General features: G+C 47.6%; 1 protein-coding gene across 2 annotated transcripts in view; it reads left to right on the top strand.

Moving 5' to 3' along the window:
- Window positions 1-8,879: 8,879 nt before the first annotated feature.
- ETFDH (electron transfer flavoprotein dehydrogenase) overlaps window positions 8,880-16,839 on the top strand; it is a 34,711-nt gene continuing 26,751 nt past the window's right edge. Inside the window, exons 1-2 of one of the 2 annotated variants that reach the window (XM_073576634.1) lie at window positions 8,880-9,013; window positions 16,068-16,208. In XM_073576634.1, coding sequence (XP_073432735.1) covers window positions 8,986-9,013; window positions 16,068-16,208 — 169 coding nt within the window. In that variant the 5' untranslated portion in view covers window positions 8,880-8,985. The remainder of the gene's footprint in view (window positions 9,014-16,067; window positions 16,209-16,839) is intronic. The other variant, XM_073576637.1, reaches the window with a different exon arrangement.

The raw sequence follows: 16,839 nt of genomic DNA on the forward strand, positions 1-16,839 counted from the left end.
CAACCCAGGGAATTTCTTATTGCAGAAGAAAGATGTACCTTTCCCTCTAAATATCCTTTTAGCCACCACTGTGTAGACAGGACCTCCCACTGTAGGTGCCTTAGGTGAAATTGGGCCCATCTTAGTGCCGGGATACAAGATGTTAGGAATCCTAGTAAGGACATTGATCTTCTTAGTGTCATTTTTGGCCTATCACTGACAGTGCCAGGCCATTATCTTGGCTATTTTGTCTTCTGGTAGGAGACAGATCTGACATTCAGAGTCCAGAACCAACCCTAGAAAGGATTGTATCCTTTCTGGTTTTAGCCTTGATTTGATCGTATTGATCATCCAGACCAGCTCTTCTAGGACCACTGTTACCTCCCTCAGTTGTCCTGCGCAGTGATCTTCAGACCTTCCGATTATAATGAAGTCGTCGAGGTACAGGATGATAACGGTGTTTTGAAAATGAAGGTAGGTCATCACCTCCGATATTACCATGGTAAAATATTTTTGGAGCTATTGACAGTCCAAATGAAAGAGCTGTACACTGGTAATGCCTGAACCGTTCTTGGACATACAGAGCCACCCTCAGGAATTTTTGATGGTCCAGATGGATTGGAATGTGATAATAGGCATCCTTCAAACTGATGACTGTCATGAAACAATTCTGGAATAACAGCTTTATAGCTGTGCTGACTATCTTGAAGGAATAATTCACAATAGTTTTTAGAGAACCATCCGGCTTCTTTATCAAGAAGAGGGAGAATAAAATCCCCTTCCCATCTCTTCCACCGGTACTTCGCATACAACACATTTTTGTAAGAGTCCCAAGATTTCCACTTCCAGGGCCAGTTCTCCTGATGATTTCCTGCGGGGTGTTACCACAAAGGTCTGGCGAGGTGGATGGACAAAGTCTATTTTCAGGCCGCCCTTGATGATATTTATGATCCAATGACTGGGGGAGATGTTCACCCAGGCAGGGAAGAAAGAGGTAGAGCCTTCCCCCTACCGCCGACCTGACGTCATTGGGAGGGCATTTTTGAAGATGTAGAGGGTCCTCTGAGCATATATCGGGACCCTTTCCTATCCTTGAACTCCCAGCTTTTTCTCCCAGAGAATGTCCTCTATTAAACTTCCACTTCCAAAAGGACGAATTTCTAGTTTTTTTCGGAAACCGGGGGAAGCCCTTCTTTTTGTCTCCTGTCTTCTAGAAGATATCTTCTAGCTTCCGTCCAAAGAGAAACTGGCCATCACATGGGATGGAGCAGAGTCTATTCTTTGAAGGCAGGTCTCCTGGACACCCCTTCAGCCATAAGTAACAATTATTTGGGTACTACGAAATCTGATCGCGTGTGATAATACGAAACTGAGACCAATGTTGATGCAAATGAATATATTAACAAGAGAAACAAAACTAAAAGCACTTCCTGCAACAGTAACGAATGCACACTACGATATGGAAATGTCCAGAGTAACTGAAGAGCGGGGAGCAACCGCTAATATGCAACAGTCCAACAGTAATATGACGCACGTGTGCACAAGGCACTAAACGTGGGAGTCCAGCAGTAAGTATGAGAGTAAGCACACCGCTTTTAATAAGGAAGTCCAGCTATATTATGAATGAGCACGCACACAGCACTAAAGTGTAGAACACAGCACTAAAGTGTAGAAGTCCAGCAATCATATGGGTGGAAATGCACAGGTCACTTCAACGTGGAAGACCAGCATTATACGGGAGTGACATTAAAAAGGAGAAAGTCACTATATGTACCTTTTTGGGCTGAAAGTCTCACACAAGTCCAGCACCGCAGCCCAACAAACACAGGCCTAGAGGAGATGGTGATGTCAGGATTCTTTATAGGCCACAGCAGATCCAGAAACGAATAGTTCCACACTCGAAGTCCAGACTGTAGTTAAACACAGACAGCATCAAGGAGACACACAGAGGACTGTAGGCAGCATAACGTGGAGAGGCAGAGCACCGAGTAAGGAGCAGCAGCAGGGAGTCTAACAGTAGACAGGCAGGAAGTCAGGAGCCAACAGCAACAAAATACTCAGGCAAAGAGAAACACACGGCCCGGACTTAAAGGGAATCTATCAACGGAAATTTGCGGGCTATGTAAATGCCCTGTGTCCGGTCCAATGGGCGGTGTTTCTTCTTTTCTCCACCCCATCTGTGGCAGACGTCCACGATATTTTCGGGAATTAGAGTAGTCCTCCTCCATATTGCGCGTGTGCGCAAAGCAATCTTGCCTCGAGCACGCGCAGTATGCTTTGCCCAACTGGGGGCAAAGCCGAAAATCATTACTGCGCATGCGCCGGTACACTATGTCCCGGAAGTATTAGTGGGATGGAGGTTCATTTTCCAACAAGACAATGACCCAAAGTATACTCGAGTGGTTTAAGAGGAAATGTGTATTTGATTTCGAGTGGCCTAGTCAAAGCCCAGACCTTAATGCAATTGAGAATCTGTGGTTGGAATTGAAGATTGCTGTTCACTAGAGGAAACCATCCAACTTGAAGGAGCTGGAGCAGTTTTGTCTTGAGGAATGGACAAAAATCCCAGTGGCAAGATGTAGAAAGCTCAGAGACTTATCCAAAGCGACTTTCAGCTGTAATTGCTGCAAAATGAGGCTCTACAAAGCACTGAATTTAGGGGGGTGAATAGTGATTTCCATTTCTCTTTTGTTCACTCATTTTGCAATTTGTAGATACAAATAAACTATTAACATATCTAGTTTTTAAAGCATTCTTACTGTGTGCCATTGATTCCACACTTGCCCAAAACTTTTGCACAGTCCTGTACATAGACACTTAATACATAATTCACATTCATATCCTCTATGTTCACTGCTACTGGATGAGCTGCACATTGAGGGGACCTGGCCTATAAAGATCTTACCTTTACTACTAACTAATTTCTGAAAGCATTCTAAGGCTATGTGCACACATTGAGTAAATGGATGGAAAAACACAGCTGCAAAAACTTGTGTTTTTGCCCTGCGTTTCTGAATGATAAGAGTGAGGTCAATGGTGAAAAACGCACAGAGAATTGACATGCTGCAGATTATTTTCTGCATCAACTCAGCAAGTCACAAAAACTCAACGTCTACAGGACACATCAGGTTTCTCATACAATTTGCTGGCATCAGGATTGCTTCAGGTTTTGCTAGCAAATCTGCATGGCAAAAATGCACCAAACTGGTAACATGTGCACAAGCCCTTACTGTGCAGCATTATCCCACACCTGCCTATAACTTCCGCGCAGCCCTGAGTATTAGGGATAGATTATTGGAAGCGGGGCGGCCTGTCAGGGCTACATTGGTGGGAGCGGGGCGGCCTGTCAGAGCTACATTGGTGGGAGCGGGGCGGCCTGTCAGGGCTACATTGGTGGGAGCGGGGCGGCCTGTCAGGGCTACATTGGTGGGAGCGGGGCGGCCTGTCAGGGCTACATTGGTGGGAGCGGGGCGGCCTGTCAGGGCTACATTGGTGGGAGCGGGGCGGCCTGTCAGGGCTACATTGGTGGGAGCGGGGCGGCCTGTCAGGGCTACATTGGTGGGAGCGGGGCGGCCTGTCAGGGCTACATTGGTGGGAGCGGGGCGGCCTGTCAGGGCTACATTGGTGGGAGCGGGGCGGCCTGTCAGGGCTACATTGGTGGGAGCGGGGCGGCCTGTCAGGGCTACATTGGTGGGAGCGGGGCGGCCTGTCAGGGCTACATTGGTGGGAGCGGGGCGGCCTGTCAGGGCTACATTGGTGGGAGCGGGGCGGCCTGTCAGGGCTACATTGGTGGGAGCGGGGCGGCCTGTCAGGGCTACATTGGTGGGAGCGGGGCGGCCTGTCAGGGCTACATTGGTGGGAGCGGGGCGGCCTGTCAGGGCTACATTGGTGGGAGCGGGGCGGCCTGTCAGGGCTACATTGGTGGGAGCGGGGCGGCCTGTCAGGGCTACATTAGTGGGAGCGGGGCGGCCTGTCAGGGCTACATTAGTGGGAGCGGGGCGGCCTGTCAGGGCTACATTAGTGGGAGCGGGGCGGCCTGTCAGGGCTACATTAGTGGGAGCGGGGCGGCCTGTCAGGGCTACATTAGTGGGAGCGGGGCGGCCTGTCAGGGCTACATTAGTGGGAGCGGGGCGGCCTGTCAGGGCTACATTAGTGGGAGCGGGGCGGCCTGTCAGGGCTACATTAGTGGGAGCGGGGCGGCCTGTCAGGGCTACATTAGTGGGAGCGGGGCGGCCTGTCAGGGCTACATTAGTGGGAGCGGGGCGGCCTGTCAGGGCTACATTAGTGGGAGCGGGGCGGCCTGTCAGGGCTACATTAGTGGGAGCGGGGCGGCCTGTCAGGGCTACATTAGTGGGAGCGGGGCGGCCTGTCAGGGCTACATTAGTGGGAGCGGGGCGGCCTGTCAGGGCTACATTAGTGAGAGCGGGGCGGCCTGTCAGGGCTACATTAGTGGGAGCGGGGCGGCCTGTCAGGGCTACATTAGTGGGAGCGGGGCACGTATAAGGGCTAGATTAGTGGGAAGAGGTGCGTATCAGGGCTAGATTAGTTGGAAGAGGTGCGTATCAGGGCTAGATCAGCGGGAGCGGGGTGCCTATTACGGCTAGACTAGTGGGAGCGGGGTGCGTATCAGGGCTAGATTAGTGGGAGCGGGGTGTGTATTAAGGGTAGATTAGTGGGAGTGGGGTGCACATTAGGGGTATATAAGGAGTATATTAGTGGTAGTGGGGGGTATTAGGACATATATTAATGGCAGTGGGGTGCGTATTAGGGGTAGCAGGGTGTAGATTAGGGGTATATTAGCAATAGCTGGGTGTAGATTAGGGGTGTGTTAGAGGTAGCGGGTGCATGTTAAGGTATATTAGGGATAGTTTGGTGTGTATTAGAAGTAGTTGGAGGCATATTAGTGGTAGTGCGGTGGGTATTAGGAGTATATTAGCGGTAGTGTGGGGTATTAGGAGGTATATTATTGGTAGTGGGGTGCATATTCAGGGTGTGTTAGTAGCTGGGTGTCGATTGGGGTATATTAGTGGTAGTGGGGTGCATATTAGGGGTATATTAGGAGTATATAAGTGGTAGTGGGGTGCATATTAGGGGTACATTAGCATAGCTCCCAAGCGTCTCGATTCCCGCAGGACAGTCCCCATTTCGGGTCCGTATCCCGCCGTCCCGGCCGGGACACTTTCTTTCCCGCGATCGCGGTCAGATGACCGCAAAATACAAGTAGTCTGACTCTGAGCCGCACATCACATTCCACTGGAAGTGACGTGCTGTAAGCTGACTGCTGACCTCATTTCCAGCGGTCAGCTTACAGCGCATCAGGAGGAGGTAATCGTTCGGGACTCGGGAGGACAGAGCCGGGGCAGCGCATCAGCACTCCAGTACCACCCGGCTCTCACTCTACTCCATATGATCCCAGATCCTGCCTGTCTCTCTCTGTCACATGCTGCCGCGGCGCATGGAGCGGCAGCATGTGAGAGCGAGACAGGCAGGATCTGGGATCATATGGAGTAGAGCGAGAGCTGGGTGCTGTATGGAGCGCTCACTGGGGAGGGATTGTTCTTGACTCAGACTGCCGGAAGTGAATGAACTGTTGTCCATGACAACACGTGACTCCCTCTCTCCTCCTGCCGCTGCTCTGTCAGGTTTAACCCTTTTGTTACTTTTCCTCACAGAGACTGGAATGGCCAAGAACTGACAAGAAACTGTCCTGTGCCAGCTATATACGAACCGTCCACACACTGTGCCAGCTATATACGAACCGTCCACGCACTGTGCCAGCTATATACGACCGTCCACGCACTGTACAGCTATATACGACCGTCCACGCACCGTGCCAACTATATGCGACCGTCCACGCACCGTGCCAACTATATGCGAACCGTCCACGCACCGTGCCAGCTATATGCGAACCGTCCACGCACCGTGCCAGCTATATACGACCGTCCACGCACCGTGCCAGCTATATGCGAACCGTCCACGCACCGTGCCAGCTATATACGACCGTCCACGCACCGTGCCAGCTATATACGACCGTCCACGCACCGTGCCAGCTATATACGACCGTCCACGCACCGTGCCAGCTATATACGACCGTCCACGCACCGTGCCAGCTATATACGACCGTCCACGCACCGTGACAGCTATATACAGACCGTCCACGCACCGTGACAGCTATATACAGACCGTCCACGCACCGTGACAGCTATATACAGACCGTCCACGCACCGTGACAGCTATATACAGACCGTCCACGCACCGTGACAGCTATATACAGACCGTCCACGCACCGTGACAGCTATATACAGACCGTCCACGCACCGTGACAGCTATATACAGACCGTCCACGCACCGTGACAGCTATATACAGACCGTCCACGCACCGTGACAGCTATATACAGACCGTCCACGCACCGTGACAGCTATATACAGACCGTCCACGCACCGTGACAGCTATATACAGACCGTCCACGCACCGTGACAGCTATATACAGACCGTCCACGCACCGTGACAGCTATATACAGACCGTCCACGCACCGTGACAGCTATATACAGACCGTCCACGCACCGTGACAGCTATATACAGACCGTCCACGCACCGTGACAGCTATATACAGACCGTCCACGCACCGTGACAGCTATATACAGACCGTCCACGCACCGTGACAGCTATATACAGACCGTCCACGCACCGTGACAGCTATATACAGACCGTCCACGCACCGTGACAGCTATATACAGACCGTCCACACACCGTGACAGCTATATACAAACCGTCCACACACCGTGACAGCTATATACAAACCGTCCACACACCGTGACAGCTATATACAAACCGTCCACACACCGTGACAGCAATATACAAACCGTCCACACACCGTGACAGCTATATACAAACCGTCCACACACCGTGACAGCTATATACAAACCGTCCACACACCGTGACAGCTATATACAAACCGTCCACACACCGTGACAGCTATATACAAACCGTCCACACACCGTGACAGCTATATACAAACCGTCCACACACCGTGACAGCTATATACAAACCGTCCACACACCGTGACAGCTATATACAAACCGTCCACACACCGTGACAGCTATATACAAACCGTCCACACACCGTGACAGCTATATACAAACCGTCCACACACCGTGACAGCTATATACAAACCGTCCACACACCGTGACAGCTATATACAAACCGTCCACACACCGTGACAGCTATATACAAACCGTCCACACACCGTGACAGCTATATACAAACCGTCCACACACCGTGACAGCTATATACAAACCGTCCACACACCGTGACAGCTATATACAAACCGTCCACACACCGTGACAGCTATATACAAACCGTCCACACACCGTGACAGCTATATACAAACCGTCCACACACCGTGACAGCTATATACAAACCGTCCACACACCGTGACAGCTATATACAAACCGTCCACACACCGTGACAGCTATATACAAACCGTCCACACACCGTGACAGCTATATACAAACCGTCCACACACCGTGACAGCTATATACAAACCGTCCACACACCGTGACAGCTATATACAAACCGTCCACACACCGTGACAGCTATATACAAACCGTCCACACACCGTGACAGCTATATACAAACCGTCCACACACCGTGACAGCTATATACAAACCGTCCACACACCGTGACAGCTATATACAAACCGTCCACACACCGTGACAGCTATATACAAACCGTCCACACACCGTGACAGCTATATACAAACCGTCCACGCACCGTGACAGCTATATACGACCGTCCACGCACCGTGACAGCTATATACGACCGTCCACGCACTGTGCCAACTATATAAGAACCGTCCACGCACTGTGCCAACTATATATAACCGTCCACACACCGTGACAGCTATATACAAACCGTCCACACACCGTGACAGCTATATACAAACCGTCCACACACTGTGCCAGCTATATATGACCGTCCACGCACTGTGCCAGCTATATACGAACCGTCCACGCACTGTGCCAACTATATACGAACCATCCACGCACTGTGCCAGCTATATACAACCGTCCACAAAATGTATTCATGTGTACCGGCAATATACAGCCATCCACACACTGTATACACGTGTACCAGCTAGATACAGCTGTCCACATGTGATCAGCAGTGCTAAATGGGTGTGGTTGGGGGCGTTGATATGGGAGTAACTACTGAAATGGGTGTGGTTAGGGGGTGTGGCCTAAAATTTGCCGCTACGCGTGCCACACGCTTTACCCATCTTTCCCTTCTTCAAAAGTTGGGAGGTATGTATTGGGAGTATATTAGTGGTAGTGGGGGTGTATTAGGAGTATATTAGTGGTAGTGGGGTGCGTATTAGGAATAATGTGGGGTGCATTAGGAGTAGTTGGAGGCATATTATAGGTAGTGGGATGTAGATCAGGAGTTTATTAGGGATAGTGGGGTCAGAGGGTGAGGATCACGGGGATCTGATCACTACCATGAAGCCTGGGAGTGGAGCAGGTGACACCCGGTGCCATGTTCTCTCCCCTACGTACATCATCTATCTGCAGCTCCACCTCCTCCAGCAGCTCCTTCTTGGACCTCCGCGCCCCCGGTGTCGCCATATTCCCGCTGCAATCAGTATAAGTTTCCGGACTTCAAATCAGGCGCGGAGCAGACAGAGCGCTCTCCCTGCAGCCAATCACAGAGCTAGATGGGCCTGCAGATTTTTTTTTTCCTGAACAAACTTTATTAGTACGCGTTCTCTCGACTAGCTTGCGCTTCTTACAATGTTCCCGCAGCAGGGGGCGCTAAACACACTACTCACCCTTCACCAGAAATACAGTTGATAGCGACTAGCAGCCTGGACTGTGTTTCCCGACAGCCCGAGCTCTGACCTCGCGCAAGCGCAGTCCTTGGTTTCTCTAGTAGAGCTGTAGTACGCACTTCAGGTCACAGTGTACGGGAGGCGCTGCCTGGCTCAGTGCTCTCCTCCGCCGCCGGGATGTCTGTCTGCAGGTGTACAAGGCGAGGTATGTGGAGATTGACGGCCAGCTTCGAGTCTGGCCGCTGGCACTGGAGAGGCGGCAGCTGTTGCAGCACTACAAGTCCCAGCATGCACCGCAAGCGTCTGTCTTCCAATGCATGCTGAGACTTGTAGTGTCAGTCTTCTGAACCTCTGGCCATGGACTTTCCCTGTATGTGTCCTATCTGCTGACAGGTGACCTGTGTGCTGGGGACAGTGTCACTGCCGTGCCCGGGATTACTGAGGCGCAGGATGTGTCCTTCCTAGTCCTGTCTGTGCTGCCACCTGCCGGCCGCACCGGGAATCTGGGGGAAAGGTCACCAGCAGCACACGTGTGTATGTTACAGGCATGATACATGTATGCAGGGCTGTGGAGTTGGAGTCGGTATAAAATGGTCCGACTCTGACTCCTAAAATATATAATAAATTGGGTACAGTAATTCAATGCAGAATGTGCTGAATATTTTTTCATAGGAATTTGGGAAAGTTATGACATGTCCTATAAATGGATGCTCTATTCCTGATCTAAGGCTACATTCACACACAGCGTTTTTGCTGCTTTTTTGAGGATACGTTTTTCAGCTGCAAAAGCAGATCAGCTTTTTAAAAAACCGCATCACCTGAAAGGTTTTTGAGCTCCTAGATAATGTTTTCCATAACAAAAGCAGATTAGAAATCTGCTCTATCCATTTATCCATATCTGTCTATCCATATATTATCTGTACCAAAAGGAATGAAAGCCGGGTAGCACACAGACTAACACTCCTTCTTTTTAGCACCAGTCAGGGACACCTCATAGCTGCCCAAAAGGACGCCCAGGACAGGCATTGCTCGTCTTCAGTAATATCAACTGATAGTTAGAATAGACTGCATTCATCACCACATCTTCTTAAGGGGCAGGCCTTATTTTCAAATGTAGGGGTGTGCAGTATGAGGTTCTGCAGCAGCTGAGGTGTGCAGTATGAGGTTCTGCAAAACAGTATGAGGTTCTGTCCCCCCCCCCCAGGTTGGATCCTGGCTTCGCCCATGGTGTGAATGTAGCCTGAGGATCTAGGCTTTGTCTTAGGCCTGTTTCACACATCAGTTTTTCACAATCAGTTAAGATCCGCTGTTTTGTGAAAAAAACGGATCCGCCATTTTTTTGGCGGATCCGTTTTTTCCCCATTGACTTGCATTATTGGCGGATTTTGACTGATGGACGTCCGTTGCATCCGTATGTCTGCAGATCCGCCAAAATTTTGGCGTCTGCTGACATCTCCGAATGGACCATGCAACGTTTTTTCTCTGGCCGGATCCGCATTTTGTGTTTATCTACAGATTTAACCCGCAATTCCTCCTGGCTGCTGAATCTCTCTCATCGATCAGGATCCCGCGACCATTCTCCTCACATTGTACTGGCACGCGATGCCGCCCGCTCGTTCTCGGTCATGGAGGTACTCAGCTGTTTCACACCACTCTCTCTGCACGGGTTCCTTTAAATTTTACCTTCGCCGGATCAGTACATCCGCCGATCCGGTGACACCCGTTCCTGTCAGTCCGCCTGCGGATCCGTTTTCCGCTATTTTGGCGGATTTAGAACTGACCTGGAAAATTGATGTGTGAAACAGGCCTTAGCTGAGATAAGTCATAGTGATTATATATACGCACACAGTACAGACCAAAAGTTTGGGCACACCTTCTCATTCAAAGAGTTTTCTTTATTTTCATGACTATGAAAATTGTAGACTCACTCTGAAGGCATCACAACTATGCATTAACACATGTGGAATTATATAATTAACAAAAAAGTGTGAAACCACTGAAAATATGTCTTATATTGTAGGTTCTTCAAAGTAGCCACCTTTTGCTTTGATTACTGCTTTGCACACTCTTGGCATTCTCTTGATGAGCTTCAAGAGGTAGTCACTGGAAATGGTTTTCACTTCACAGGTGTGCCCTGTCAGGTTTAATAAGTTGGATTTCTTGCCTTATAAATGGGGTTGGGACCATCAGTTGTGTTGTGCAGAAGTCTGGTGGATACACAGCTGATAGTCCTACTGAATAGACTGTTAGAATTTGTATTATGGCAAGAAAAAAGCAGCTGAGTAAAGAAAAATGAGTGGCCATCATTACTTTAAGAAATGAAGGTCAGTCAGTCCGAAAAATTGGGAAAACTTTGAAAGTGTCCCCAAGTGCAGTGGCAAAAACCATCAAGCGCTACAAAGAAACTGGCTCACATGGGGACCGCCCCAGGAAATGAAGACCAAGAGTCACCTCTGCTGCGGAGGATAAGTTAATCCGAGTCACCAGCTTCAGAAACTGCAGGTTAACAGCATCTCAGATTAGAGACCAGGTCAATGCCACACAGAGTTCTACCAGCAGACACATCTCTACAACAACTGTTAAGAGGAGACTTTGTGCAATAGGCCTTCAGGGTAAAATAGCTGCTAGGAAACACTGCTAAGGACAGGCAACAAGCAGAAGAGACTTGTTTGGGCTAAATTACACAAGGAATGGACATTAGACCAGTGGAAATCTGTGCTTTGGTCTGATGAGTCCAAGTTTGAGATCTTTGGTTCCAACCACCGTGTCTTTGTGCGACGCAGAAAAGGTGAACGGATGGACTCTACATGCCTGGTTCTCACCGTGAAGCATGGAGGAGGAGGTGTGATGGTGTGGGGGTGCTTTGCTGGTGACACTGTTGGGGATTTATTCAAAATTGAAGGCATTCTGAACCAGCATGGCTACCACAGCATCTTGCAGCGGCATGCTATTCCATCCGGTTTGCATTTAGTTGGACCATCATTTATTTTTCAACAGGACAATGACCCCAAACACACCTCCAGGCTGTGTAAGGGCTATTTCACCAAGGAGAGTGATGGGGTGCTACACCAGATGACCTGGCCTCCACAGTCACCAGACCTGAACCCAATTGAGATGGTTTGGGGTGAGCTGGACCGCAGAGTGAAGGCAAAAGGGCCAACAAGTGCTAAGCATCTCTGGGAACACCTTCAAGACTGTTGGAAGACCATTTCCGGTGACTACCTCTTGAAGCTCATCAAGAGAATGCCAAGAGTGTGCAAAGCAGTAATCCAAGCAAAAGGTGGCTACTTTGAAGAACCTAGAATATAAGACATATTTTCAGTAGTCTCACACTTTTTTGTTAATTATATAATTCCACATGTGTTAATTCATTGTTTTGATGACTTCAGAGTGAATCTACAATTTTCATAGTCATGAAAATAAACTCTTTGAATGAGAAGGTGTGTCCAAACTTTTGGTCTGTACTGTATATATGTAATCGATATTACATAGTGTATTACATATTTACATTTTATTACAGTTTTTTGTGTTCTAAAGTTGTATTCCAATAAATAGAACATAATATCTAAATATCCTGATTATTGGATCATAAAAATGATTAAATGTCTGATGTTCACATTGTACTACAATAAATTTTCCACTTAAATATAAGCAATATATGTGGGAGTCGGAGTCGGTGTAAGGGAAATTGAGGAGTCGGAGTCGCAGGTTTGGCTTACCGACTCCACAGCCCTGTATGTATATAATGTGAGTACATACCTGTGTATGTCACCAGCACAATACATGTACAGTATGTATGTAATGTGTGTACACACGTGTATGTCACAGGCACGATACATGTATGTAATGTGAGTACACACATGTGTGACACCAGCACGATACATGTGTGTGTGTGTGTGTGTGTGTGTGTGTATATAATGTCTGTATGTCTCCAGCACTGCACACGGTAGATACATGTATATAATGTGTGTATATCTCACCAGCACGGCACAGACACATATATCTACTGTATGTGCTGTGCTGGTGACATATACACACATCTATACACCCCTGTATCTATGTGCTGGTGACATATATACACAGATATGTATGTATATATAATGTGTATATGTCACCAGCACAGCACATAGATACAAGTGTGTAGTATGTCACCACCACTGTACATAGATATGTGTGTATGTATATACATATATTATGTAACTATGATCTGGAGACCAGGGCTGTACAGAGTCCTTTCCGAATGGAGCAGAGGTCGGTCATACACACCACCACTCCAAAAAGTGCAGGACTGAGAGAGAACTACATTGGCTCAGCTATCTCCAGCAGTCCTATAGAGAATGAATGGAGTGATGGAGCTCGTGTCCAATCTCCGCTCCATTCAGAGCCTTCTTCTCAGGGCTGGTGGGGATCAGAGCAGTTGTCCTGCAGAGATTTGGAAGGTATTGCCTATGTTATTGATAACTTCTCACCATCGTAGAACTCCTGGAACGTCTCCTCATCTTGCCAACTCCTTTAAGGGTACGTCCATCTGGGACTGATCTGGAGAAGACTTTCTGCATGTAAAATCTACAGCACTTTTTGCTGCTGTGAACTTCTAACTTTTAAAAATAGCTAATTTGATTAGATTTCACCCTATGCATTGCAAAGGATAACAGCGACCGTACGGGTCAGTTTCCTCGGGATTTGAGTATTTGCTCCAGTGTGGACTAGGGTGACCGCAAAAAATCGATGTCGGAATTTTGTCCGTCTGGACCCCACAAAACGATTCCCCTTTCCAGATATTGAGATAGACAAAATTTGAGCTCGATCAAACGACGTTAACCCGTGCCGCTCGTCGCTCAAAGTTTGAAAAAATCCAAATTGAGGTATTTTAAGATTTAGGTATCTTGCATAGTCTGTTAGACTATAAAGAATGTGACAACAACATTGCAGAAATAGCCCTGACCAAATTTTCGAACCATTTGTGGTATTTGAATGCAGAGTTGGTGGGATTATCGTTTTTTGATCCCACCATTACAGACAATGAAAAGTTGTTAATGGCTAATAAATTGCTCAGTAGCACAGATGAACCATCAGAGCACGCTAGGGTTGTAAATCCAAAAGTTAGGAAAGAAAAATTAAAAGAGGTAGGAAGTAACCGACTTTAACGACCTTCTGACAAAAGATGAAGAACAAAAGCAATATGTCCTGCAAGTTGTAAGCAAATGCCGAGCATTATATTCTGACGTTTCAAAAACTACTTTAACAAAAGCTCTAGAATAGATTAGATAACTATGTAAAATTATCAACTCATGTAGGTTAGCGTGCTCTGATGGTTCATCTGTGCTACTGAGCAATTTATTAGCCATTAACAACTTTTCATTGTCTGTAATGGTGGGATCAAAAAACGATAATCCCACCAACTCTGCATTCAAATACCACAAATGGTTCGAAAATTTGGTCAGGGCTATTTCTGCAATGTTGTTGTCACATTCTTTATAGTCTAACAGACTATGCAAAATACCTAAATCTTAAAATACCTCAATTTGGATTTTTTCAAACTTTGAGCGACGAGCGGCACGGGTTAACGTCGTTTGATCGAGCTCAAATTTTGGCTCTCTCAAAATCTGGAAAGGGGAATCGTTTTGTGGGGTCCAGACGAACAAGATTCTGACGTTTTTCCCCCCCATATGAGATCCGGTCACCCTAGTGTGGACCCCCTAACTTTGCTGCCGACATGGCCATCAGTAGCTTCTGCTCACCATGTAATAGGCAAAATACAGCAGGGGTCTCCGAGCCCTAAAGAGAGGGCTATGGAGGCTTGTTCGTGGCTGAACAGACTATTCTGTCTGCCCAAGGCAACCAACATCGAACACAAAAGAGGTCATCCAAAATTTAGAGCCCATTTTATATAGAGGAACCAGAGCGGTCTGAAGAAGACTGTGTATCAGTGTCTCAGTTGGAGTTGTCCTTTTTTCTTTCTGAAGGACGTCTGTAGATAGGCGGCCATGATGTGCCTCTGACATGTAGATACTGACTTATAATCTGGCTTAGATACATGTTCTATTATCTGTACAATTAATAAACAGACCAGGCTGACACTCCCCAAGGCTGGCACGTCCTACTCTTATCAGGCCGAGTAATGCAATTACTCATTTATCGTGGTCTGGTTTCTGCTCATTAATGTCGGGGGCTGTTCGTGTGGTGACAGAAGAGGACCTGTGCCTAATGGTGGCTGTAATTGCGCTCTACAAAAGGAAACTGCTTCCAGTTTGGCAGAAATGGCCACTGTTTGCCACCACAGACGCGGATTCTCACTAACATCAGTAATATTGTGTTTTCGGATTGTAAAGGGATTTCCATAGAACAGCGTAAAAGCAGCCACTGCAGGGCCTTCTCTTTTTCTTTATGGACAAATATATTTAAACCCCCTTATATCTATTTGTATAACTCCCCTGATGAATCCCCGTTATTGGGGAGGAAACGCGTAGGGAGCAAATACCCCTTCTGACTGGGGGTGACACTATAGGGTCCATTTGGGGCCTGTCCTTGTAAGGGCAGGAGTAATACCTGGGAACGACAGAGAGGATAGGGAAACCTGCAGACCTGTAACCCTTTAACCTCCATTTCCACACGCTGTCTTCTGCTGCTATATGGACCCGAATACCCGGCAGGGGACCTCTGAAAAATACGCCGGGGAGTCTATGTCCATGAGTAATGGTGAGACCGAACCATTTTTTAAATGAGCACTGATATGAACGAGCACTATTATGTCTGTTTATGTGTTTATGTGATGTCTCAGGTTTTAATGAATTATTAAAGGTTGTGTTTTATTTTGAATGGGAATCCTCCAAGCTACCCCCTATATACACATCAGAAGACACCTGCAGTAGAGCGGAGAGAAGCTGCCATGGACTTGCCTTAGGCTGCTCATTTGAGGAACGTGGTGTTTGGACAGCTTCTCCAAGTTTTTTGTTCTCTGAAAAGCTGCAGCTTTTTAGGATGCAACTTACAGGGTTGCAGTCGCGCAGCCGGTCTCTGTTTCTTGCCTCCCATGGTTTAGGCTGTGCAGATCTCCTGTCAGGTTCCAATTAAACACTGATGGATATGTATAAAGGCATGCCACCAATAAAGCACCAAGTTATGGACCATGCGTCTACATCCAACAGAAAATGTAACATTTATGGTAATGCAAAGAGGCGTAAGCCCAAAGATTCTTCATGTCCTCGAAAGCCAAGTCATGGTTTAAAACTGAATGTTCTCTTCTTGTGTCCCCGTAGCACATCACTGCTTACGTTACTTGAAACCACTGCAGACGTGTGCGCCGGCTTTCTGCATCAAGAGATGCTCTTCATCCGCTGTGCCCAAAATCACCACACATTATACCATCCATTCCCGCAACAAGGACAAAAGATGGGAAGGTAATTGGCTTCTGTGCTAGCACTGGAGGTGTCCCGTATGGCAGAAAACCACCATCACTCAGCAGGGAAGAGCCCAGGACCCTTTATGGTTAGGTCACTCCTAGCAGACACTAGGTTTGTTCAAACTAGTTTATTAGTTACCCATTTAGCACTTTACATTCTATAAAAAAAAAAAAAAACAATTTTCATAGCATTTTTTGTAAGGGTTTTTGGTGTTTTTGCTGTCCATTGGAAAAGCCAAGATGTGTACCTGTCTTTGCTGGTATGTTTTCTGTCTGCAATATCCTTCATATTCACTGAATCACATTCACATGTGTGTCTCTTGCCTGGTATATCTATTTCCTATTCTAATACCTGCTGTGTCAGCAACAAACTTTTCTTAGAACTCCTGTCTGTTAATATACCTAATTCTTTTCATTGCCTTACCTTTCTCCCTGTGACTCCTCCGTTCTTTTCACACCTGCCATCTTTCTTGTACAATTGTTGAAGCTGTATAAGGGCTCGCTCACATTATCGTATAAAAAATAATTCCAATGTTGTTCCTGAAAAGTTGGACGAATAGCATCCCTATTGTTCAACTTATGTCATGCCAGTGAGCATTTTTTTTTTCCTCCCTCACCTAGCATCCACA

The sequence above is a fragment of the Dendrobates tinctorius genome, unplaced genomic scaffold, assembly GCF_039654945.1.
Source record: "Dendrobates tinctorius isolate UK_male_01 unplaced genomic scaffold, ASM3965494v1 ptg000008l, whole genome shotgun sequence".
Lineage (NCBI taxonomy): Eukaryota > Metazoa > Chordata > Amphibia > Anura > Dendrobatidae > Dendrobates > Dendrobates tinctorius.